Raw genomic sequence first — 25,467 nt, forward strand, 5'->3', positions numbered from 1 at the left:
TCTCGCGATAACAACGTCGCGTGGGCGCCTGAGTTTCCTCCTCCCCTCCCCAAGATGTTGGTGCGCATGTTATCGTTCGTCCGGAAACTACCGAAGTGGCTGCCGGGAGAGGGCGGAACAACAGGAAGTAAACATTGTCGGATGGCCTTAGCCTCTGTCGGAAGCCCGTGGGGTCCTCTGTGGCCGGACTGGGTGAGTAAATGTGGGAATATGGGGATCGGGAAGAAGTGAAGCTAGAAAACTCTGGAAAATAGGCCGAAGGCTCCTAATTCTTATATATATCCTTAGGAAGTGATGAATGCCAGGTCGAGGAGGGAACGGGGATTGGGGACCGAGAAAGAAGCCACCGTCCTAGGCTTTAGACACTGTACTTGTACCCAGCCAAATCAGGAGTGCGTCATCACTGGTTTTTAGAGTAAGAATTATCGGATGTTGTTGGATCTTCACTGTCTAGCTATTAGGTACTTGTGGCTCTTGAGCTCTTGAAATATGGTTAGTCTGAACACTTTACAAAATGTGTCAGATTTTAAAGACTTGTTTTATTCTCTTATGTTAGGAGAAACTGCTCTTTTTTTTTTTTAACAGTTTTACTATGACTACTGGAATACTTAAAATGATGTATGAGTCTGGCATTATATTTCTCTTGGACAATGCCTCATTGAAGGGTTTTAAGCATGTGTAGTAGAACGTGATATGATTAAATATGTATTTTGAAAAAAACAATACAGTGTGGAGAACTGACTGGAGAGAGTGACAGAAGACCAATAAAAAAGGAAAAATAATAACTTACACTGAAACAGTAGCATTGAGAATAGAGAGAAGTAGATAAATTTGAATGCTATTCAGAAGGCGAAAATAGCAATACTTAGTGATGAAATAGATGTGGAGATTAGCTGGAACACATACTTAAAGGGATGAGTGGTATTTTTCATTAAGAGAGGAAACAATGAATGGAGATGAGATTTCATGGAGGACATCATGAATTTCAATTAAGATTTGTTGAGTTTAGGTATCACTAAAACCTCTAAGGGAAGATGCTTTGAAGTTAGCAATTGGAATATCTGTATATGAAGCTCAGATAAAAGATCTGGAGAGAAGTAAGTTGGAGAGCCAACAGTGATATATTGTGGCTATTGCCTTAGGAATAGATGACCTAGTCTATGATGGAGTCCAGAGTGATGAAAGAGACACTAGGACTCAGCCGTGTAGAATCCAAAATTAATAACTAGGCAGAACTAGATGAACCTGCAAAGGAGACAGAAGCAGCAAGAGAGAGTCAAGAAAAAACAGAAGAGTATAGTGTTAGGCCAAGGGATAAGAATATTTCAACAAGGGAAGGAACAGAACTGAAAAATGTATAGTGGTTTTAGTACATTGATCATTAATCACTTAGTAGTAACTTTTCAGAGAGGTAGGGGATGGAAGCTAAATTAGAGTGACTGAGGAGGGAAGTGGAGGAGAGAAAATAGAATTAATGAATATAGATAATTCTTAAGGCATTTCCTCTTTAAGGAAAACAGACAGGACATTGTTTAGTCGTGTAGGGTTAATGTGCTAGAAAAGTTTGAGACATATAAGAGAAATTCAGAAATGTTAATGAAAGAGTCTAATGAAATTTTAAGTACATGTCTTTATGTTTCTCTGCGTTTATAAATTAGAGTTAAGGGAGGAACAGCAAATGTTACATAGAGACTTTGTGGAGGGGAAAGAGATGCTTCCCTTACAGATACTATAAGAACTTATGAAATATATAAGCCAGACTATAGTATGTGTTTTTAGGATGTACTTCTAATAGTTTAACTGATGAGCTCATGAAGGCCTAGTTTATACTAATACATATTTCATTCTTTTCATAGAAGGGTCCAAATAACCATGTCGGCTGCAGCTGTAGATGCAGTTAATGCAGCCCCCCTGTCGGGGTCCAAAGAAATGAGTCTGGAGGAACCAAAGAAGATGACTAGAGAGGACTGGAGAAAGAAGAAGGAATTAGAAGAACAGCGAAAATTGGGTAATGCTCCTGCAGAAGTTGATGAGGAAGGAAAGTAAGTTCTTTCTTTTTTTTGCATGATCTGTTCATTCAGAATTCAGATTCATGGGGTGCCTAGGTGGCTCAGTTGGTTAAGCGTCCAACTTCTAGTTTCCATTCAGGTCATGGTCTCAAGGTTTGTGAGATCAAGCACCATGTCCAGCTCTGCACTGACCACATAGAGCATGCTTGGGATTCTCTCTCTCCTTCTCCGTCTCTGTCTTTCCCTTATGCACATGTGCATGTGCTCACTCTCTCTCTCAAAGTAAATAAATAAACATTTTTTAAAAATTCAAATTTATGTCCACATAGTTTAGTAATTGCTCATCCTCTGCTTTGACAGGAAATGATCTTTACCATTTACATTCTTTTTGTTTTTATTATTTTATCAAATTCATATATGTATGGTTTAGTAATAAAAAAATATTGGAGGACTTAAAATGAACAGCAGTCATCCTTTTCAACCCTTCCCACTCCCTGTTCCAGCTCTGCAAAAGTGACTACTTCCACATCTTTCTACTTTGAGTTTTTCCTGTTGATACCTCCACATCTCTAAATAATGTACCTATATTGGGGCGCCTGGGTGTCTCAGTCGGTTAAGCATCCAAATTTGGCTCAGGTATGATCTCACAGGTTGTGAGTTCAAGCCCCATGTAGGGATCTGTACTGACAGCTCAGAGCCTGGAGCCTGCTTCATATTCTGTGTCTCTCTCTGACTCTGCCCCACTCCTGCTCTCTCTCTCAAAAATAATAATAAATGTTAAAAAAAAAAAAAAAAGAAGGTGACATCTTTTTTTTAAAAAGTACCTATATCATTGTTTTAATCAATTCTAGACATTATTAGCTAGCTTCTTACTCTTTTATAAGATACGTTTACTAACATACATCCCTGTCTTCCATATCTATCTCCCCACTTCAGTTCTATCACTATTCTTAGTTTCTATATAGGAAATATTTTCACTCTAAAATAAATTATTAATTACTTTGCTTATTTTTAATTTATTTTTTGCTGTATTATAGAGATAATCAAGCATATTCTCATCCCTGTCTCTCCTACTGCATTATCTCTGGAATTAGAGTCTATAAAGGTTATCTTTGTAATTATAATATCAATTATTTTCAAACTTTCTACTTTTTTTAATTTTTTTTAATTTATTTTTGAGAGAGTATGAGTGAGCATGAGTGGGAAGGGACAGAGAGAGAAGAGAATCTCAAGCAAGCTCCACGTTGTCAGCGCAAAGCCCTTTGTAGGGCTCGATCTCATGAACCGTGTGTGAGATCATGACCTGAACCAAAATCAAGAGTCCGACGCTTGGGGTGCCTGGGTGGCTCAGTCGGTTAAGCATCTGACTTCGGCTCAGGTCATGATCTCACGGTTGGTGGGTTCGAGCCCCGTGTTGGGCTCTGTGCTGACAGCTAGCTCAGAGCCTGGACCCTGTCTTCGGATTCTGTGTCTCCCTCTCTCTCTGACCCTCCCCTGCTTCCGCTGTCTCTCTCTGTCTCTCAAAAATCAATTACAAACATTAAAAAATTTTTGAAAAAAAAATTTTTTTTCAATTACAGAGACATCAATCCTCATATACCTCAGTATATTTCTTCAGTGCCATGGTATATTGATCCATCAAAAAGACCTACTTTAAAGCACCAGAGACCACAACCAGAGAAACAGAAGCAATACAGCTCATCCGGAGAGTGGTACAAGAGGGGTGTAAAAGAGGTATGTGGACAACTTTTATATATATCCTTTTGGAAATGAAGATTTTATTTCAAGAACTTAATATAAGAACCTTGAATACTACATTAAATTGAAACAGATTATACAATTGTTTACCTGGAATTAAAATTAACAAAACATACTATTTTAGTCTGTGTTTTCTTTGATAAGTTTTAATATGTTGCTAAAGCACTTAAATTTTCTCATTTATAAAGTATGGAGTCTCTAAGTAGTTTTTCTTTTAATTAGTAAATCACTTCATTAGATAGTACAGTAGTGAGAGCCAACATTATTTCTAATTTATTCAGATAATTAGGATGTTTTGTTTTTCTTTATATCTATTTATAGAATTCTATAACTACTAAGTACCGCAAAGGAGCATGTGAAAACTGTGGGGCCATGACACACAAAAAGAAAGACTGCTTTGAGGTAAACTTACCTTTGAGAATTTGAGAAACTTATCAGAGAGTCCCTTTCATTTTTCCTTGTCAGATAGCTAATTCTGTTTTCCTAAAATTACCTAAATTTTGACACAAATTAAATAAAGAATTAATTTGAGTGAAATTAGATTAGCACCATCAAAATTTACTGCTGGGAGAATAACTGATAACTGAGCAGCCCATAAGCTCCACTGGTGTGTGTATGCTCCCTTTGTAAAAGTCATCTGAAATTTTCCTCTAGGTTACAGGAACTGAGGAAAAGATGTGACTTTATTCTATTTCACAGAGACCCAGGCGAGTTGGAGCCAAATTTACAGGTACTAATATCGCTCCGGATGAGCATGTCCAGCCCCAGCTGACATTTGACTATGATGGGAAGAGGGACCGGTGGAATGGCTACAATCCAGAGGAACACATGAAAATTGTAGAAGAATACGCCAAAGTCGACCTGGTGAGCAAAGTTTCCTTCTTTCCTACACTCCTTAAAGAATGTACATTTTGCAGTTATCACTGATGTGATATACAAATGGTGGCATGTTTATAATAGTAGTAGTAGGGCCTAATGGAACAATGCAGATAAAGTGGGCTAGCCCTACTGGCAGCAGTGCCTTCTTATTTGATTCGTATATTGTTTTTAGCTTTCTGAGGTTGCAGAAGATACTGGAAGCATGAGAATAGATTAGTATCTAAAGCTTTTGGCTTTTTAAGGTTATAAACTCTTATCCCCAGCCCCACTGCATCTTGCCCATGGACCTGTTTTTACAGTTGTCTCACATAGCATTTGAGAGAGGTGAGAGGGGAATAGGATAACTCATTTCAGAAAATTGAATTTTATTTTAATTTAACTTCAGTTTTTTTTCTGTTATGGTTTTACCTACTCATCCCCATTCCTTAAAGTCCATAGTCACACTGCTTCTTTTTTTTAAGTAGTGTTTACATTTAAAAATCATGGGATTTCGTATAATGTAAGTTTCATCTATTCTTGGACAATGATATGTTAATCCTGGGTCTACCTGGCAACAGTCACCTGGAGTCAGGTGACAGTTGCCCCTTCTGGACAGAGCTTGTGCTCTGCAGTTTAGTCATCGGTGCTGTTTGGCTCAGTTTACATTAACGCCTGGTTCAAACTGGAGGTACAAACTCCTGATCTGGCGCTACAAGAAATCTCATAGAGATGACTTTGTTTAGTGACCTTTCTGAACACAATAAATTTATTGATTTTAAATATAAAAACACTAAATGTTCATTTGAATGTTGTAAAGTTAATTTCAAGTGTTTCCTTTTTTATTAGGCAAAACGAACACTGAAAGCCCAGAAACTCCAAGAAGAATTAGCCTCAGGGAAATTAGTGGAACAGGCTGTAAGTAATAAAAATGATCAGTAAAAAAATTCAAACTTTTAGTAAACAAAAAATGAAAATTGAGACAAGAATTCATTTTATGTCTCCAATTAGAAAAGATTATAGCGGGGAGGGGGCCGCTGAGTGGCTCAGCCAGTTAAGCATCCAGCTTTGGCTCTGGTCATGATCTCACGGCTCATGGTTCAAGCCCTGCATCCGGCTATCAGGCTTCAGATCCTCTGGCTCCCTCTCTCTCTGTCCCTCCCCTGCTCACTTTCTCTGTCTCTTGCAAAAACAACATAAACATAAAAAAAACAAAACCAAGGTTTTAGAAACAGAGAAGTAATATTCAGAGGAAAGTTTAATACTGGCACTTTTATACCATTCACGGGAATATGCCTTGACACAATCATTTTGGAAAGAATGTTGCCATAAAATATGTATATACATTTTCTGAAATTAAATTAGTAGATCCTTCCATCCTAAAGAATTTTCTAGTAATCAGAAAAAAATCATATGCAAATATATTTATTGTAGCACTTTTTAAGATAGCAAGAAATTGAAATAGCTTAAACAGGAATGGGAATTGGTAAAGTAAACTGCCCCACATCTGCATGAATCAATGGGACATAGCTCTTAAAATCGCTTGTCACTACTTTGTAACAACAGTGGATACCACTTAAATTTGAATAACACATGAAAAAATACTGTAATACCACGTAGGAAAAAAGATCAGAATACTAATTCTTATTCAATGTAGAATTAGTAAATTTTTGGTTTTTTTACTAGTATTTTCTACATTTTCCATAATGACTATAATTTGATAGCTGAGTAAAAAAAATTTATAGTAAAAAGATATAGCCAATTTTTTATTCATGACAACTTAATAGTTAATATATTTTGTGCTTATTAAAAGTTTTCTTTTTAACAAATTTATGGCACACGTAAATAATAAACTAAACATTTGGAGTTTAAATTCCTTTTTTTTTTTTTTTTTTGAGTTTAAATTCCTAAAAGGGATTCTTCACAAGTATGAATCAGAAACAGACCTAAGTAAGCACTAAGTGTGCAGTCCCTGAGGCCACTTAGCAGGCAGGCTTACAGCCCAGGTTAATGGATAAATGCTAAAATCCAGCTCTGCCCTTGGCTAGCTAGGTGATCATAGAAAAATTAATTTACTTTTCTGAGCCTCAGTTTGTCATCTCTCAAATAGAGATAACATGTACCCATCAGGAGGTTTAGCATTCATATCACATAGTAAGTAAATACTTGGTAATTGGTAACTGTTGTTACCACCAACTCTGGAAAAAGGAAAACAGGCTGTTTCTCTTGTTCAGTGTATTTTCTGTTGTTTATTGTGAATCTAGTATAATTTTATTTCCCCAGTAAGCATACTTAAATGTATACAGGGAACTGATGATTTTTGCCCACTTCAGTACTTGGATATTACTATTAACTACATATAGTAGAATAGTCTACTATAGAGATAGAACTTTCTGTACAGCATTATAAATTTTTTTGTTGACCTGGCAACTTGTAGGTAGGCACTCTAAAAAAAATTATTTTTAAAAAACAGGGGCCCCTGGATGGCTTAGTCAGTTAAGCATCCAACTCTTGATTTTGGTTCAGGTCATCTCACAGATCATGAGACCAAGTCCCATGTCAGGACTCGGCATTCTTTCTCTTCCTCTTTCTCTCTGACCATCCCCTGCATGTGCACACTCTATTTTCTCTCTCTCTCAAAATAAATAAACCTAAAAATATATATTTTTATAAAAGGAAAAAAATGGTCGCCTAGGTGGCTCAGTTGGTTGAGTGTCCGACTCTTGATTTCAGCATAGGTCATGATCCCAGGGTTGTGGGATCAAGCCCCACACTGGGCTCCACACTCCACACTGAGTATGAAGCCTGCTTAAGATTCTCTCTCTGCCCCTCTCCCCCTCTCACTCTCCCTTTTTCTCTAAAATAAATAAAAATAAATGAAAAAACTTAAAAAGAACACATATAAATGGGGTGTCTGACTGCCTCAGTCATTAGAGCTTGCAACTCTTTATCTCGGGCTTGTGAGTTCAAACCCCATGTTGGGTGTAGAAATTACTTAAAAAATGAAATCCTTATTAAAATAATGTCTGATTCTGAAAGTAACACATATGCATTGAAAACATTTTAGAAAAACTATAAGGAAGAAAATCAGTATCTCCTATGTTAAGTATAAACATTTTGAAGCAGGCCTTTCTAGGTCCCATTCCACCTCCCCCTGTATATCAATATACGTATGTAATGATAATACAACTTGTTTTTTATGTGGATTTTATCTTTGCATACTTAATTATCACCTCTTTCAGTTAAACAATAGGAACAATGAGATGATGTTTTTTGTGTAATTAAATATAGACCTACTTATTTTTATATAAATTCACATGGTTCAAAACTCAAAGCAGTTTCAGAAGATATGCAGTAAAAAGTCTCCCATCCTTGCCTCCATCCACCCTATCTCAAAACCTCACCCCCCATAATCTCTTTTATTTTTCTTGTGACTCCTTTAAGCAAATTGAATAGAATCATCTTTTTTTTTTTTTTTTTTGAGAGCACAAGCATGAGTAGGGGAGGGGCAGAGAAAGAGGGAGAGAGAATCCTAAGCAGGCTCCACACCCAGTGTGGAGTTAGACATGAGGCTTGATCTTAACAACCATGAGATCATGACCTCAGCTGAAACTAAGAGTTAGACGCCTAACTGACCTGAGTCACCCAGGTGTCCCAGATAGAATCACCTTTAATGGGTGTTCAGTGTTCACTAATTGCAGTAATGTATATACCCAATTGTCAATTATTAATTTGATTTTTTTCCCAAATTTTTGATACTATATACAACACTATAAATCACATTCTTGTCCATATCTCTTTACTATATAATTGATGTATTCTCTTCGAATAAATTCCTTAATGTGCAGTTGTTGACACTAAGTATTTTTATTTAATATTTTGATGTCATATCACTCAGCTACCATTCAGGAAAGCTGCACAAATGTATACTCTCACTGATCTATTGTATGTGTATCTATCTCTATCATTCTATTTATATAGGGAGAATGGATAGATAGGTAGATAGATTCACACACACGTATATTTCCATATTCTCCCACTAATGCCATAAGATACTCTTTTTAACCTTTGAAGCTTTTTAAAGGGACATGATAAAATACTGACTACTTTGGTATAGGCACTTTGTGGAATTAGAGAAAAATCCTGACCAATTACTAGTGAAGAAAGAGTATCTTTTTGCCAAGGACCCCAGATTCTCCTTAAATTACAATATGGTGTCATTTGAGTAGATTCTTTCATTACCTAAATTTTACAAAAGCTGTTTTGCCTCTAAAGATACTTATTACATGATCCTATAACATGACTTGATAGAAAACTAGTAAGGTTTAGCAAAAATGGTATGTCTAAAGGTTAACATATAAGAAATGAATAGATATTGATTACATTGGTTATCTTGATGTTCTTCTTACCTTTGTAAGTAATATATAATCCTATATCATTGAAAATTCTCTAGAAATTTACTGGCTTTGTAGACAGTCTGGTAAAATTATACTTGTATAATTTTACATACTTGTATTCAGAACTTATGTGTTCATTACAATGAGAAATAGAATTCGATCGGTTAAAGTTACATTTTACCTATGTATTTAATGTGTGAAACAATAGGTTCGCCTGGGTGGCTCAGTTGGTGAAGCATCCAACTTTGGCTGAGGTCATGATCTCACATTTCATGAATTTGAGCCCTGCTCTGTGCTGACAACTTGGAGCTTGGAGCCTGCTTTGGATTCTGTGTCTCCCTCTCTCTCTCTCTACCCTGCTCGTGCTCGCTTGATCGCTCACTCTTTCTCTGTCTCTCACAAAACTCAATAAACATTAAAAAAAATAGTAAAATAAAGTGTGAATCAGTAGATTCAGTGGAATAAAATTACAAATTATTTTTCTTCTTGCATAATGCAGAATTCTCCAAAACACCAGTGGGGAGAAGAGGAACCAAATTCTCAAACGGTAATAAATATTTGCCTTGTCTGGGTATACACTAAATTTTTCAACTTCTGATGGCTAATAACAGTAACTAATAATAATAGCTTTAAGGAATATGTGAATAAGAGTTTGATTAAAGGAATGCAAGAACTAGATGCTGCTCTTTTTTTTCTTATAATTTGTTTCTCCCTCTTTCCCCTTCCTTCAGGAAAAAGATCATAATAGTGAAGATGAGGATGAAGATAAATATGCAGATGATATTGACATGCCTGGCCAGAACTTTGACTCTAAGAGGCGAATTACTGTCCGGAATCTCAGGATTCGAGAAGATATTGCGAAAGTAAGCCTTGCACATTCAAAAAATATTTGTTCTCCCACCCCAAATTGTGTCTACTCATCTGGTATCTGGACAATATATGGGTAATATAGTCAGTCATTCCAAGATTAGGTATCATTCTGTTTTTTCTCTTCTGTACCCCAGAAGTGCATACACACAATTGGTCATGACTGACTCTTCTGCCTAGGCTGCTGAAATCTTTTGTGACAGAAGTAAGCATTAATGCAGTCTTAAACCATTTTTCCTTTCTAGTATTTGCGGAATTTAGATCCAAATTCTGCTTACTATGATCCCAAAACTAGAGCGATGAGAGAGAATCCCTATGCCAATGCAGGAAAGAATCCAGATGAGTAAGTATCACGTTAAATTGTACAGATTTCAAGGTAGGGCGGGGGTGGGGGGAGAGTTTTTAATCATAAAACTGTATCTGAGTTAAAATGAACATCATCTGGGTCAGAAGAGAATGAATTTTCCTTAAAGAAAGCAATTTCTGAAACAATTGGTTTTTTAAATTTGTGTTTACAGAGTGAGCTATGCAGGGGATAACTTCGTTAGATACACAGGGGATACCATTTCAATGGCCCAGACACAGCGTAAGTGTTTGCTCTAAGGCAAGGTATTGTATATAAGCTCAGAAGAAACTTGGGGGATTTTTAAGCGTTTGTTTTCAAGAAGCATGCAATAGACATAGCTGACAAGTCATTAAGATGTCTTTGATGCTTGTAGTGTTTGCTTGGGAAGCCTATGACAAGGGATCTGAGGTGCATCTGCAGGCCGATCCTACAAAACTAGAGCTGTTGTACAAGTCCTTCAAAGTCAAAAAAGAAGACTTTAAAGAACAGCAGAAAGAAAGCATCCTGGAAAAGGTAATTTTGACCAAAATTCTTAAAAAAAGAATGTTCATTAAAGAGAAATGACAAATTAATAATCATTCAATTTACATTTGGAATACAGTTCACACAAAGTCCCTTTTAATTTGTTAGGAACAGTCCTGTCCTCACATTGACTTAATCAGGTGCATACATTATCAGTATAGCTGTATCAGGAAGCTTTTGCAGGGGAAAAAAAAAGCTCTAGAAAAACATAGCAGTTTAAAAGAAACACTTGTTATTTTTGATGATTTCGTATGTCAGCTGGGTCTCCTGGTCTGGGCCTGCCCATCTGAAGCTAGATGATCTAGAATGGCCTCATTCTGGTCTCTAGCAGTTAGCAGGGCTAATTGTGCTAACAGCCCTCATCCGGAACAGCTCATGTCTGCCCCAGGGGGGCTGTCCTCCTTTGGTAGGCGAGTTCAGCTTCATGTGGCATTCTTGGGATACTAGCAACAAAAGTATGCCCCACTGCACAAGTGCTTTCCAGGCCTTTCCTTGCATCACATTTGCCAGTTTCTCACAGGCCTGAACAAGTAACATGGCCAGGACCAGATTCAAAAGATGGAGAAACAACAGACTATCTGTTGAGGGGAAGAGTAGCAAAGTCATGTGGCACATGGGCATGCGTACAAGATTAAGAGGAATTGATGGCCATTTGATAATCTGCCACATTCAGCACATAAGTAGCAACTCAGACATCTTTTATTTTCCTATAAAAATTCTGTGGCTTTTTCTTTTTCACTTTATTTTATATAACAGAGCCCATAAAGAATATCCCTTTAACATTTCCAATTGTAAATAAACTCATCAATAGATATTTGAATGCAAACCTTTCTGTAAAATGTATTTAATAATAATGTTCAATGTTCCTTCAGTATGGTGGCCAAGAACACTTGGATACCCCTCCAGCTGAATTGCTTCTAGCTCAGACTGAAGACTATGTGGAGTACTCAAGACATGGGACAGTCATCAAAGGACAGGAGAGGGCTGTCGCTTGCTCTAAGTATGAGGAGGATGTGAAGATCCACAATCACACAGTATGTGTTTAACTAGAACCATTTGGTGTCCTTGTTAGCATTATTCTCTGAGTTTTATTTTCTTAGTATAGCTTCATTACCAAATCATTGTGATGCTCGGGTTTTGTTTTTTCTTTTTTTACATCTTAATTTTGTTTTATGGAATTTTTCCAAAAATATAAAAATATAAAAGAATGCTATTGTGTTCACCCATATATACCCACCACCTAGAGTCAGAAGTTTTTTTTATGTTGCCATATATGCTTTGCCTGGGCAGAGGGAGGGGGGTATGCATGCTGATGTTATACGCATGCACGCAAGCTCATATATATATTTGTGGGTGTTTTTTACTAAAACACTTAAAAATACAGATATTATGATATTTCACCCATAGACACTATATCATGTATCTCCTAAGATTAAGGATATTCCCCTACATTATCACACTTTAGAAAATTAACATGAGCTCCTTGATATTATCTAATCTGTAATTATTTTTTTACTTTTTTGTTAATGTTTTTTATTTATTTTTAAGAGACAGAGAGAGACAGCGTGAGCAGGAGAGGGTCAGAGAGAGAGGGAGACACAGAATCTGAAGACAGGCTCCAGGCTTTGAGCTAGCTATTAGCACAGAGCCTGACGCGGGGTCCGAACCCACAAATTGTGAGATCATAACCTGAGCTGAAGCTGGTCATTCAATTGACTGAGCCACCCAGGTGCCCCTAATCTGTAATTCTTAATCACATTACCAAAATATACACAAAAATGGCTTTAAATAGGTGGTTTGTTTTTTCTTTTGTTTTTGTTTTGAGTCAGAATCCAAAGTTATTTGGGTTGTTATGTCTCTCTTTCTCTATCTCCCTCTGCTTAAACAGATTAGGCCAGTTATTTTGTAAACTGTCTCACATTCTGTTTTGACTGGTGACATCATACAAGTTATTCCTCTGTCCTCTATATTTCCTATAAACAAATTCAGATCTAAGGGCTTAATTAAATATTTTGACAAGAACATAAGTGATACATTGTAAATCATACTGCATCACATCATAAAACATGTTACTTGCTATACTCTTGAAGTACCCAAACTACAGTTGTCTCTCTAAGTTGGATCAAAACAGGACTACCTATAGGAGCCAGGCCATTAAATCATATATGAGTGAAGTGAGTCAGGCAAATTGTACTAGAGAACACAAATCCTGTCTAAAAGGGGTATCCACTGGTCAGCAACAGCCAGTTCTTGCCAAGTGGGAATGGGGGCCCAGAATTTCCCAGTCCTTCTAAATTTTTAAAGAGAAGTCAGATATCCTCATTTTTTTTTCTTTTAAAGTTTTGGGAATAGAATGTAAGGCCATTATAATTTAATGCCTGCTCTCACACTTGAGAGCAAGCCACCCTCTCCCTATTAGCCCTGGAATCCCCATAATTTTCCTCCCAAATTAACCTTTTAAAGGACTGTATTATTTTATGCTCGTGTCAACAGTATATGAGAGTCCCTAGTTTCAGGTTCCTTTGTAAGTAACGACTCTCTCTGCAGCACATCTGGGGATCTTACTGGAAAGAAGGCCGATGGGGATACAAATGCTGTCACTCGTTTTTCAAGTATTCCTATTGCACTGGAGAAGCTGGAAAGGAGACTGCTGTAAGTACTTGGCCTCTAGTTCCTGCAAGTGTAAAACAGCAAAAGCTCTTAAGTCAGAATGTGTATGAAACATATTTCTCATGTTTCAACGTTTAACTTTTTATTCAGTCGTCAGTAACCATGATACTCAAGTCAAACGACTATATTTTTCCTACAGAATTCAGAGGAATGTGTTATAAATGATTTAACTGGAGAAGAATCTATGAAAAAACCTCAGACCCTCATGGAGGTAAGTCTATAATCATTTGTTCTGAATTTTTTTAACGTTTATTTATTTTTTAGAGAGTGTACGCATGCACAGGGCAGAGGGCCAGAGAGAGGGGGACAGAGGATCCGAAGCGGACCTCACGATGACAGCAGAGAGCCTGATGCGGGGCTTGAATTCATGAACCGTGAGATCATGATCTGAGCTGAAGTTGGACACTTAAGCAACAGAGCCACCCAACACCCCATATGTCCAAAAATTTTAAGTGTTAGAGGGCAGATTTTAAAATTTGCACCAGAACTTAATGTTTTTGCATTAATAACCCTATATTTCAATCCTCTCTATCAGATGCATCAGGAAAAACTAAAAGAAGATAAAAAGAAGAAAAAGAAGAAGAAAAAGAAGCATCGAAAGAGCAGTTCAGATAGTGATGATGAAGAAAAGAAACATGAAAAATTGAAAAAGGTACTTTGTGAAGCCAGAATGATGACAGTATTCTTTATTTGTAGCAACCTTAAGAAGTTATCTAGTCCTACCTCCAAGCTCATTTTAAAAATGAGTATTGCCTGCTTCTTGGAATGTGTGATAAATATCACCTATGTACAGAAGAAATGAGCTTTATAAAGCTGTTATTTTAGAGTTATTGACATTTGTACAGAAAGAATTACCTTCTAGCTCTAAAATTTTAAGTATTAGCAAGTCCTTGGGAAAAGTCAGAATTGTAGTTTCCACCAGAAGCATCAGTCGTGGACTTATGTTAGCAAAATGAATCTCATTGAATCTTTGTTATTAAGTAAAATATTTTCAACATTGAAAATCTGGGAAAATGTTTATGCTCTGTGAACATATTGTATCAGCCAAATAGTGACTAGTAGCTTGACAGTAGACGCGCTCTCAAGCTCTTTAAGATCATCTAGGTTTTTGATACAGCAATTTACATTTAGTGGGGTCTTTTGGTACTCTGCTACTATTGGTGGTACGCACGGTTTTTTCTTTCACTGTAGGCACTGAATGCAGAGGAAGCCCGCCTTCTGCACGTCAAGGAGATCATGCAGATTGATGAGAGGAAGCGGCCTTACAATAGCATTTATGAAACTCGGGAACCTACTGAAGAGGAAATGGAGGCCTATAGAATGAAACGTCAGAGGCCAGATGACCCCATGGCCTCCTTCCTTGGACAGTAGTAACAAGTTATAGACAATCACCCAAGATAGACACATAGATACATTCTTTTGTATCTGTATATGTAGGTAGAAAACCCCTTGACTATACTTTTTGCTGCCTGACTTTAATAAAGCTTCCAGAAGTCTCTTAGTAAATTGATTTTTTTGCACACTGAAGAAACAGATAAAGAGGAATTATATTAAGTGAATATTAAGAGTTTATTTCCAATTTTATATTAGGTGATGTGGAAAGAGGCCTTAGCTCTCTACCTAACAAGAATGTCTTCTACTCAACATTTATTAAGGCTTAAATTTCATTTCCACAGTTCATATGGCCCTTTATCTAGTTAGCATGCATTTTGAAGGCAGATTAATTACTTTCCCAAAATCAGGGTTTCCTTTTTTTCAAATTATTAGTAACTATAATTGTAGTTATTTGAGAATCATTTATTTTGCCTTCTAAGGTTTCCCTGGTCTGAAACTAAAAAAAATTACTCTAGGCTTTGGGTTACTGAAAGGAAACCTGTAGAACATATGAATAACTTTATCCCCCATGTCGGTCTCTATAGTAATAATTCTTTCTACTTGGTTATAAATTTCAATTTTTAAAATATTTCCTTGTACCTTACACCCAGAAAAGCAGAAAAATAATATTTTGTCATCTTTGAGCCAATGTTGGAATGGTCTTTTACCATTCTAGACATGAGCCTTTAGACACAGAAATCCTTTCCTCTATCATAGAAAATACGGTTTGTGATACCATTTGTTGTTTTAATTGTGATTGCCTTTATGTAAAAATCATGAATATTAAATTTTAAAAGATTGTAGAATTTCCATTATACCTAATCTTTATAGCGCGCAGGTGTCTGTAAAATATGCAAAAAGCAAAACCTGAAGTTGAAGGTTTCTTCAAAGAATTAATAAGGATAGCTCATGGGGCTATTAATAACTGAGGCCACCATGATCCTCAGGCCTCTTCTAAGAACATGATGAAGATAATACTGACAGAGCGGGGTCAATAAAAATGGCTTGTTTCAAACCCCTGACATAAGTACACTGGCTTTTTAACAGCTCACCAAAACTGATTAGGATACGGCTTTAAGTTACCATCTCAGAAATAGTGCTGTAAGAGCGTAACAATCAAATTGTCAAGTATTCTAATATAAGATGTAGATTCAGACTAGTATGAAATTAAAACAGCAATGTAAATAGAGCTAATTCTTACCCATTTCTAGAAAGTCAATGACTTATGTGTTCATACTCCTACCTTAACATGAAGTGGTTCAACAAAGTGACTGCCTATTTTGTATTTTATTTATCTTTTGGTAATAAAGATATATAATTAGAAAACTTAACTGAGTGGTTTGTAGCATTATTTCAAATATTTGGCAGAAAAGTAGTTTATGGGACTGGCAGAGGGCTTAGCCTTTTTGATTTTGAATTAGAAAATTTCAGGATATTTTTAAGTCAAAAAATGTGTCACCTGACTTTTCAAGGTCTCTGTTCCCTCTTGTGGAAACTAATTTACTGATTTTAGGAAGAATTCTATAATATCCAAACTCATTTCTTAATTTTTACTTCGTTTTGGTAAAAAGGTCACACCTGGAACATGATTCATTATGTGAACTTTGATTTACTCTCAATAACAGCTGCCTGTTGAGTGCTGGGACTATGTATGTAATTTTTATATATTCTCTCTGCAAAAAAATTTCATGGAGTAATGGATAATCCCCCTATTTTACACTAAGCCCATGGGCTTAATAGGTCTAGGTAGCTTGCTTTTCTAGGTAGCTTTACTTACCAGGGCCTCATAAGTAAAAGTGTTAGGGCCAGTACATAAAACCAAGTACCTACTGACTCTAAAGCTTACTCCTCTCTGTAGTATTTAAGGCCTTGCTTTCTGGACCAGAAAGACTGGTCTTTTGTAATCTCTTCTGTGCCAGAAACCTCAAGCAGGCTTCAGTTCACCCTGAACACCTGAAAATGATGCATCTATCCCACATTCTCTGATACTATCCCTATCCCCAGCCCTGTGGGATGCTTTTAACAAGACAGACTATAGAAAGATGATTAAATTGTTCTTTCACCAAGTTTGTAATGATTCTGAAAGGAAATCCGCCCCCCAAATAGGAAAGGAGGTCTATATTGGAGTTTAAGCAGTCTTTTAGTTTCTACTCTGGAATTTCTCCTCTAAAAATCTAATATGGATTTCTATCTTTAGTACCTGTTGAAACGAATTTTAGATAAAATTGAAGATCTTTCCTCTAAAATGAATGATTCTGAGGAAATTCATCCACATGTTCTAATTTATGGGAAGGGGTGACCTGCATGGGCGAGAAGACACATGCTCTAGAAGCTCATCTCCACGGGGAGTATCTTAATGGAATGTACAGACTCCCATTTGCCTGGATGTTTAATCTGGGAGTACATGAAGCTTCCTTCCTTATCCCCGTGATCACACATAGAAAATGCTAATTATTGGAGAGTTACAATCCAAATCCAAAGCCTGACACACACAAAATTTAACGCTCTGAAGAACTATGTGGACTTTACCATACCTTCCATTCCTTAGATTCTACATTCATCCTCTCTGGCAAACACACACACACACACACACACACACACACATTCATCCTCTCTGGCACACACACACACACGCGCACACACACACACACACACATTCATCCTCTCTGGCACACACACACACACACCCGCTCCACGTACACAATTAAAAGGAAAAAAATAATAAAAGGAGCGGGCACACACACACACACACACACGCTCCACGTACACAATTAAAAGGAAAAAAATAATAAAAGGAGAGGGCCAAGGCGCATGCTCCCTACTCAGGCCAGCCGAGCCCTCCGCCGTGGCTAAATGCGCCTGCGTGTGGGGAGACACCTCGCTCTGTCTGCGGGCGGGAAGCCACAAGGAGAACCCGGATGGAACCCTGGCGCCGCAGGGGTGGAGGTCGCTGCGGACGCTTCTGTCTCACCGCGCCCCGCAGGTTCCTGCGCGGGGACTGGACCGTCCGCAAGAGCCGCCGCCCTGACCGGTTCCGGCGCCCACAGGCTGGACCCCAGCCCTAGCGGAGAGCGACCGGAGCCGGAGCCGGGCTCCCGAAAGAAGCCCGAGCATCGCCCAGGCTTGGAGACAGGCGGGTGGAGACCGAGCGGCGTCTTCTTTCCTCGCCCCCGGCGCGCGTAGCTCGCCCGGGCCGCTTCCCAAGCGCACCGTCCTTAATAATGCACCAACAGGTCCTACCAGTTACGAGCTGCGGGTGCTTTACATGCATGCTTAATCATTAAAGCTCCCAACAGCCCTGTAAGGTAGGTACTATTGTCATCCCCACTTGAGGAATGCAGGCTTGGAAGGGACCCAGCCTCCAGGTGACAAAGCCAGGAGCCTAGGCGTTTGCCTCCGGAGCGTTTGCTCAGCTACTATATTTCTGTCCCGTTTCTCCGGGCAGAGTGTACTGATGAATCCCGTCGCCCGGACACCCGCCGCTCCCTTGGACTGGCATGGGCGACGGCTAGAGAGAAGTTGAGTCGGGTTTGGAGTTTTAGGCTTACAATTGCACTTGGGTGTTGTCCCTGCCGAGATATATATTTTAGCATTTCCCGAAGATTTCTGTTATATGAATGCTCACTTTTAACTTTGCATATCTACCCTTATACTTCAAAAACTTGGAAAAACAGTTTTACTTTGTTATATCACATCTTTCATTGTGCATCTTGATATGACTCCCAAACTCTCAAAAGAATCATTCTAAAAAATGAATTACATCTATCTTAATAAGATAATGCTTTTTTGTTTATTTTACTATTTTGTAAAATTCTCCACATAACATAAAAATAGTGCGAATAGTGTAATGATGTGAACCCATTATTAAGCGCCAATCTTACATCTTCTGTCTCTACCCCACTGTGTGCGTGTGCGTGTGTGTGTGTGTGCTGAAGTAGGGTATTTCAAAGGAAATCCCAGACGTCTTATTATTTCACAAGAAAACCTGTGAGTCTGTATCTCCAATAAATGAGTACGTTCTTTTCCACACAAGCAGACCATTTTCACACCTATTGTTTTAAATGAACAATAATTTCTTACTATGATGTTGCTGTTTTAATGTTTACATATTTTAGGATATTGTGATTACTAAATACCACAGAGGAGAAAATAAAAATTGTGAGGTTCTAAAACACAAGAAAGCCCCTTGGGCAGTAAATTCCTTTTTAAGGATCTTGAACATTCCTGCTACCCATTCTCGCTTTTTGAAGGGGATGGGAAGGCATGCTGCAAATGAATTTTTCTAGAAATTCTTTTGTTCAAAACAGGTACATTTTCAATTAAAACATGAGTAGCATGTAGTAGACAGAAGCAAAGCTTTTTCATTCACTTCCTGGGGCCCTTAAAACACGTGGTAAATATACACATGAGAATACAGAAAGATAAGCATTTTTATGCTGATGTCCTAAATTTATTATCAATTAGGAGAGATTTTAAATAGAGTTGATCCTCTAGTCTTCATCACTTGAAAAAAGCAAGCTTAAAATCAACCTTTAAACTTCAAATCGTCTTTACTGATTGATCCTATTTTTAATTGACTCATAACAAACAGCTATATGACATGTCACCTTATTAGTTTACGTAGAAGTATATTTTAAAGCTAGTTAATTGTGGCACAGCCACTAGAAATTTAGTGTTTTAAATTATTTTCTTGGCTTATTGTGAGGTTTTTTTTATGGCCAAAGTGGGCATTTGGATTTAAATGTGTCCCTGTTAAGTTATTTCAGCCACATTCTGTTCTGTAGGACTTTGGAAACTTAGAGGGTCACTTGTTTATCTGGGAGATAAAACTATTTTCTTTTTTATATATTTATTTTATTATTTTATTGATAGAGTGGATGAATGGGGACAGTAGCAGAGGAGGGGAGAGAGAAAGAAAAAGAAAATCTTAAACAGGCTCCATGCTCAGTTTGGAATTCGATGCAGGGCTTGATCCCACACTCCTAGGATCATGACCTGAGCTGAAATCACCGACTGAGCCACCCAGGCACCCCAGAACTATTTTCTAAGGTATATTTGCACCTATCTGTGGGTTATACCTTTGCTTATTGCTAAGGAGGGAGAAAAAGAGAAAAGGCCTGGCTTTCTTTTTAGGTCCTTCGACTTTCTTTGGAGGTTGTTACCAACTCAGAAACTTAAATGCCTATTAAAGCATTTAGACTATTTACTTAGCAACTTAGAATATGTGCAAGATAGGGGTTGGCCCAAAGGATTTGTCTTTATTCCTCTAAATCTGACTATTCAGTAGGATATTATTAGAATCGCCAGGACAAGATTTATAGTCTTTTCTTTTTTAAGTAATATTTAAGGCCAACATGGGGCTTAGTCTCACAACCCCGAGATCAATACCAACTGAGCCAGCCAGATTCCCCAAGACTCAGAGTCTTTTGTCCTTCTGTAGCAGATGATTTATTCTAAAGTATTCCTGGAGATATATAATTTCAGAGGGGTTCCCAGTGATGGTGATGAGCATCTCTTACTAAAGATTACTGTTCTAGTTACTATTTGTAAGAATTATCCAAAATGTTTATGTGGAATAGATTCCGGACCCCTACTGTAGAGCTAGAAAATCAGAATTTCTGGGGATGAGGCCATGAATCTGCATGTTAACAAAAGACTTTGCTGGTTTCTCCATTGACTAAATGAGAAACCACTACTTTCTAATCCTTGTCCTCAGACTGAAACAAATCTTAATCTTGGAAATACTGCTTATTTTCATTCCATTGTTTCAGCTTCTTTCTTGACTACTTTTACTAATGGGTAGTGCTGTGAAAAAGCGTCATGAAATTCCTATTGTAACTAAGGGTGTCCTTTTGTGAGACATGTTTCTGAAGTCTCAGTAACAAGAATAGTTATGTTTCGGGGCACCTGGGTGGCTCAGTCGGTTAAGCGTCTGACTTCAGCTCAGGTCATGATCTCACAGTCCGTGGGTTTGAGCCCCACGTTGGGCTCTGTGCTGACAGCTCAGAGTCTGGAGCCTGATTCCAATTCTGTGTCTCCCTCTCTCTCTGCTCCTCCCCAGCTCACTCTCTGTCTCTCTCTCTCAAAAAGAAAATAAAGACCTAAAAAAAAAAAAAAGAATAGTTCTCTTTCTCCTAAGCAACTTGTTTTGCTTTTGTGCATGGACAATATGAATCATGGACTGGTAGCGTGTTACACTTTAGAAGCAAGGAAGCTCTGAGCCAAATCTGTATCCTACTTTGTGTCAAAGGCAGCTTAATCAGACTCATTTGAAATTCTCTGCTTAAGTTGGAGTCAAAGCCACTCAAGCATCAAATAGTTTTACAGACCTGTTTAATCTTTACTAAAAAGAACTAGTCACTATGTCAAAATATGCCCTTAGAGCATTTAGTGAATAATTCCCTTCTCTATATCCTGTTCACAACTGCTGGTGTCATATGTCTTTGGCATAGAATGAAAGGAGGGAGTGGTAGTGAGATGCCCTTTCAGGGAATACAAAATGTACCAGATTTGTTTGGAACCTACATCATTGAGAACAAATTAAGCCATAACTGCGGTTTACCAATAGAAGATTTATGGGTATTCACAACTTACATAAGTCCAAATCTCCCATACGTAACTTGCTGGTAAGTCATTTATTCCAGCGTACTAGCTGTGAGCTGATAGCTTTAAGTTGGACTGCCATGCTGTCATGGTGTACATGGAACTGACCTGTTACAGAATATTTCTTGACATTGTACACATGACAGGATGGCATGAGATGTGGCTTTGTTTTAATTCAGTTAGCCATAGGGGACTCCTGGGTGGCTCAGTCGGTTGAGTGTCCAACTTCGGCTAAGGTCATGATCTCACGGTTTGTGGGTTCAAGTCCTGTGTCAGGTTCTGTGCTGACAGCTCAGAGCCTGGAGCCTGCTTCAGAATCTATGTCTGCCTCTCTCTCTGCCCCTGCCCCATTCATGCTCTGTTTCTCTCTGTCTTAATAAAAAATTAAAACCACAAAAAATTTTTTAATAATAATTCGGTTAGCCACTGATTTTTAATGTGTGGGTTATATTTTACTCCCAAAGCAAAATTCTGCAGCATCTCTGGAATACTACCTGAGAATTTCGGGGTGCCATGTCCAAGAAGCGCAAATGGGATGATGACTATGTTCGTTACTGGTTCACCTGTACAACGGAGGTTGATGGAACTCAACGCCCACAGTGTGTATTGTGTAACTCGGTATTTTCAAATGCTGACCTCAGACCATCAAAATTGTCTGACCATTTTAACAGACAGCATGGTGGTGTAGGTGGGCATGATCTCAATAGCCTGAAACATATGCCAACACCATCTGAAAGGAATGAAACCTTGAGAGCATTTGGAGTTGCATCTCATGAGGATGCCTTGTTACAAGCATCATATCAGTTTGCATATTTATGTGCCAAGGAGAAGAATCCTCATACAATAGCTGAAAAATTAGTGAAACCTTGTGCGTTGGAAATAGCACAAATAGTTTTGGGACCAGATGCACAAAAGAAGCTTCAGCAGGTACCTTTATCAGATGATGTTATCCATTCTAGAATTGATGAAATGAGCCAGGATATCTTACAACAAGTTCTAGAAGACATCAAAGCCAGTCCCCTTAAAGTGGGCGTTCAGCTTGCTGAGACAACTGACATGGATGACTGCAGTCAGCTAATGGCATTTGTACGATACATAAAAGAAAGAGAGATCATAGAAGAATTTCTGTTCTGTGAACCTTTGCAGTTAACAATGAAAGGAAAAGATGTGTTCAATCTCTTCAGAGACTTCTTTCTGAAGCATAAGATAGCACTTGATGTATGCGGCTCCATTTGTACTGATGGTGTCTCTTCCATGCTAGGAGAAAATTCGGAATTTGTTGCTTGTGTGAAAAAAGAGGTACCTCATATCGTGATCACACATTGCTTGTTGAATCCTCATGAACTTGTCAAAAAGACCTTGCCTACAAAACTAAGAGATGCTCTGTTTACTGTGGTGAGGGTAATAAATTTCATCAAAGGACGAGCTCCAAATCATCGCCTCTTTCAGGCTTTTTTTGAAGAAATTGGAATAGAGTATAGTGTCCTTCTTTTCCATACTGAAATGAGGTGGCTTTCCCGAGGTCAAATACTTACTCATATTTTTGAAATGTATGAAGAAATAAATCAGTTCCTTCACCACCAAAGCAGTAATTTAGTTGATGGCTTTGAAAATAAAGAGTTTAAAGTTCACTTAGCATACCTTGCAGATTTATTCAAACACCTAAATGAACTTAGTGCATCTATGCAAAGGACTGGGATGAACACAGTATCAGCTAGAGAAAAGTTATCTGCTTTTGTTAGAAAATTTTCATTTTGGCTAAAGCGAATTGAGAAAAGAAATTTTACCAACTTTCCTTTCCTTGAAGAAATAATTGTTGCAGATAATGAAGCAGCTAGCATTGGAGCGGAAATAACCCTGCATCTGCAACAGTTGAGCGCCTTCTTCCATGGATATTTTTCTGTTGGAGATCTTGATGAGGCAAGTAAATGGATACTGGATCCATTTCTTTTTAATCTGGATTTTGTTGATGACGGTTACTTGATGAAAACTGATCTTGCCGAATTACGAGCTAGTGGCCAAATCCTCATGGAATTTGAGACCATGAAGCTTGAGGATTTCTGGTGTGCTCAGTTCACAGTGTTTCCAAGCCTGGCCAAGACAGCTTTGCAAATCCTTGTACCATTTGCAACTACATACCTGTGCGAGTTGGGATTTTCATCACTTTTACATTTTAAGACAAAGTCCAGAAGCTGCTTTAATGTGAATGATGACATCCGTGTGGCTATTTCAAAAAAAGTTCCTCGTTTCTCAGACATCATTGAACAAAAGCTACAGCTGCAGCAGAAGTCACTGTAAGGTGATACATTTTTTAATGTATAATTTTTAATATATTCTTAATTTCATTGTAAAATTAAACTACAATTCTGTTTCCTTTATATTATATTGTATACCAAATCCCATGAAACAGTGCAGCGTGTTTAACTTCTCACTTTAACATAAGGCGTGTGAAAATGTTCTGAGAATAAGAACACAAGTAGCAGTGAAGACTAAGTACCACTGCCTAGTTGATCCATAGAATTCTTCTAAGTATCGGTTTAACCCGTCCATGTAATACATAATGACTCAAAGCACTAGACTATCCAGCTAAATGGTACGCTAGGCTAGGAATGGAGCCAGAGAAAAGAGAAGATCTCCCAGAACATGCCTCTTCATCTTAAGAGTAAAGGTTGAAGAACCAAATGAGAGACTGAGCAGTCTTTCATCTCTGTGAGTGTTGTTATGGTCAGGTTAATGGGATCAGAAGAGGATTATGAAATGTTATAGTGGGAGAAGGGATGATTCTTGTTTACGTAAGATTTACTTCTAAATGTTTTCTTTGGAGTTGGTCTTACAATGTCCGTTTCTCTAGCTCCCATGCTCTAAATATCATGACATTAATAAATATCCTAATATCCTATTAGTCACTCTTTGTCTTCTTTTCAATTACATCAGGACGCCAAGTCATTGAGCCTGCTAAAAAAAAGATATCAAAGCCTAACCCTAGAGATTTTGATTTAGTGGGTCTGTGATAATTAGCAGGTCTGTGATAAGCTCAAGGGCCTTCATTCTTACCCAGCTTTCTAAATGGTTCTGATGGATTCTTTGGATCTCTGGCCTCATCTTATTTTTCCTTTACCCCAGGTTTTCTCACTTATTTTTTATCTTATGCTATGTATATTGTTCTAACAGTTCAAAACTTCTGAATGGACCAGAATATAAATAATAAATAAATTGATATGAAATCACTGTAGTAATTCAGGGCCATCAAAAAATTTCCTGTGGGAATTTAAGTTAATATACTTCTGGATAATAATTTGGTAAAATATGCTTTTTAATTTTAATAAATTTACATTTTTATTTCAAAACTTTATTATCTTTTCAAAGTAGTTGCTAAAAAATGAGTCCTATAATAAAAAGCCACAGTTTCTTGCCTGCCTGATTACCATAACCATCTCTGCATTAACTTTTTGTGGTTCCACCTTTCTGTCTAAGTAATATGTTTACACCAAATACATATGCCAGTTCTATGTTTTGTTTTCTTTTTTTTTAAGTAAGTAAACTCTACCCTCAACATGAGGCTCAAACTCACAACCCCGAGACCAAGAGTCATGTGCTCCACTAACTGAGGCAGCCAGGTGCCCCAACATATGCCAGTTTTGATTTATCAGCTTTATTTTTTGTAAGTTTATTTATTTATTTTGAGAGAGAGAGAGAGAGAGAGAGAGAGCACACATAGGGGGAGGCAGAGAGAGGGGAAGAGAGAGAATCCCGAGCAGGCTCTGCTCAGGGCTCCATCTCATGAACCAGGAGATCATGACCTGACCCCAAATTAAGAGATGCTTACCCAACTGAGCCATACAGACTCCCCGATTTATCAGCTTTAGAAGGTATATGTTGACTCCTCTAGATAATAGATACTTATTGAATTTATAAAATGTTCATCTCCCTGGCTATTCTCAATTTTTTATTATGATAGTATTAATTTTAGTTCCCTTTTTGATTATTAATAGCCCTTTGGGGATTTTTTTTCCCTCTGGGAATTTACCTCCTAGGAAGAATTGGGGATATTCAAAAGTTTTATTTA

General features: G+C 37.7%; 2 protein-coding genes across 2 annotated transcripts; both read left to right on the forward strand.

The window, feature by feature from the left end:
- The first annotated feature begins 83 nt into the window (after positions 1–83).
- On the forward strand, positions 84–16,129 carry SLU7 (SLU7 homolog, splicing factor). The gene is made up of 16 exons (XM_029942913.1): positions 84–192; positions 1,857–2,042; positions 3,590–3,743; positions 4,089–4,169; positions 4,467–4,631; positions 5,472–5,540; positions 9,519–9,566; positions 9,751–9,882; positions 10,132–10,229; positions 10,405–10,472; positions 10,606–10,745; positions 11,627–11,788; positions 13,302–13,406; positions 13,564–13,635; positions 13,960–14,076; positions 14,616–16,129. The coding sequence occupies exons 2-16, from the start codon at positions 1,873–1,875 to the stop codon at positions 14,793–14,795; spliced, it is 1,761 nt and encodes a 586-aa protein (XP_029798773.1). The 5' UTR covers positions 84–192; positions 1,857–1,872; the 3' UTR covers positions 14,796–16,129.
- A 1,588-nt stretch (positions 16,130–17,717) lies between these two features.
- ZBED8 (zinc finger BED-type containing 8) lies at positions 17,718–24,303 on the forward strand. The gene is made up of 2 exons (XM_029941399.1): positions 17,718–18,103; positions 21,866–24,303. Exon 2 carries the CDS (start codon positions 21,915–21,917, stop codon positions 23,697–23,699), a length of 1,785 nt encoding a protein of 594 aa, XP_029797259.1. The 5' UTR covers positions 17,718–18,103; positions 21,866–21,914; the 3' UTR covers positions 23,700–24,303.
- The last annotated feature ends 1,164 nt before the right edge of the window (positions 24,304–25,467 follow it).

This window comes from Suricata suricatta, chromosome 6, assembly GCF_006229205.1.
Source record: "Suricata suricatta isolate VVHF042 chromosome 6, meerkat_22Aug2017_6uvM2_HiC, whole genome shotgun sequence".
Taxonomy (NCBI): Eukaryota; Metazoa; Chordata; class Mammalia; order Carnivora; family Herpestidae; genus Suricata; species Suricata suricatta.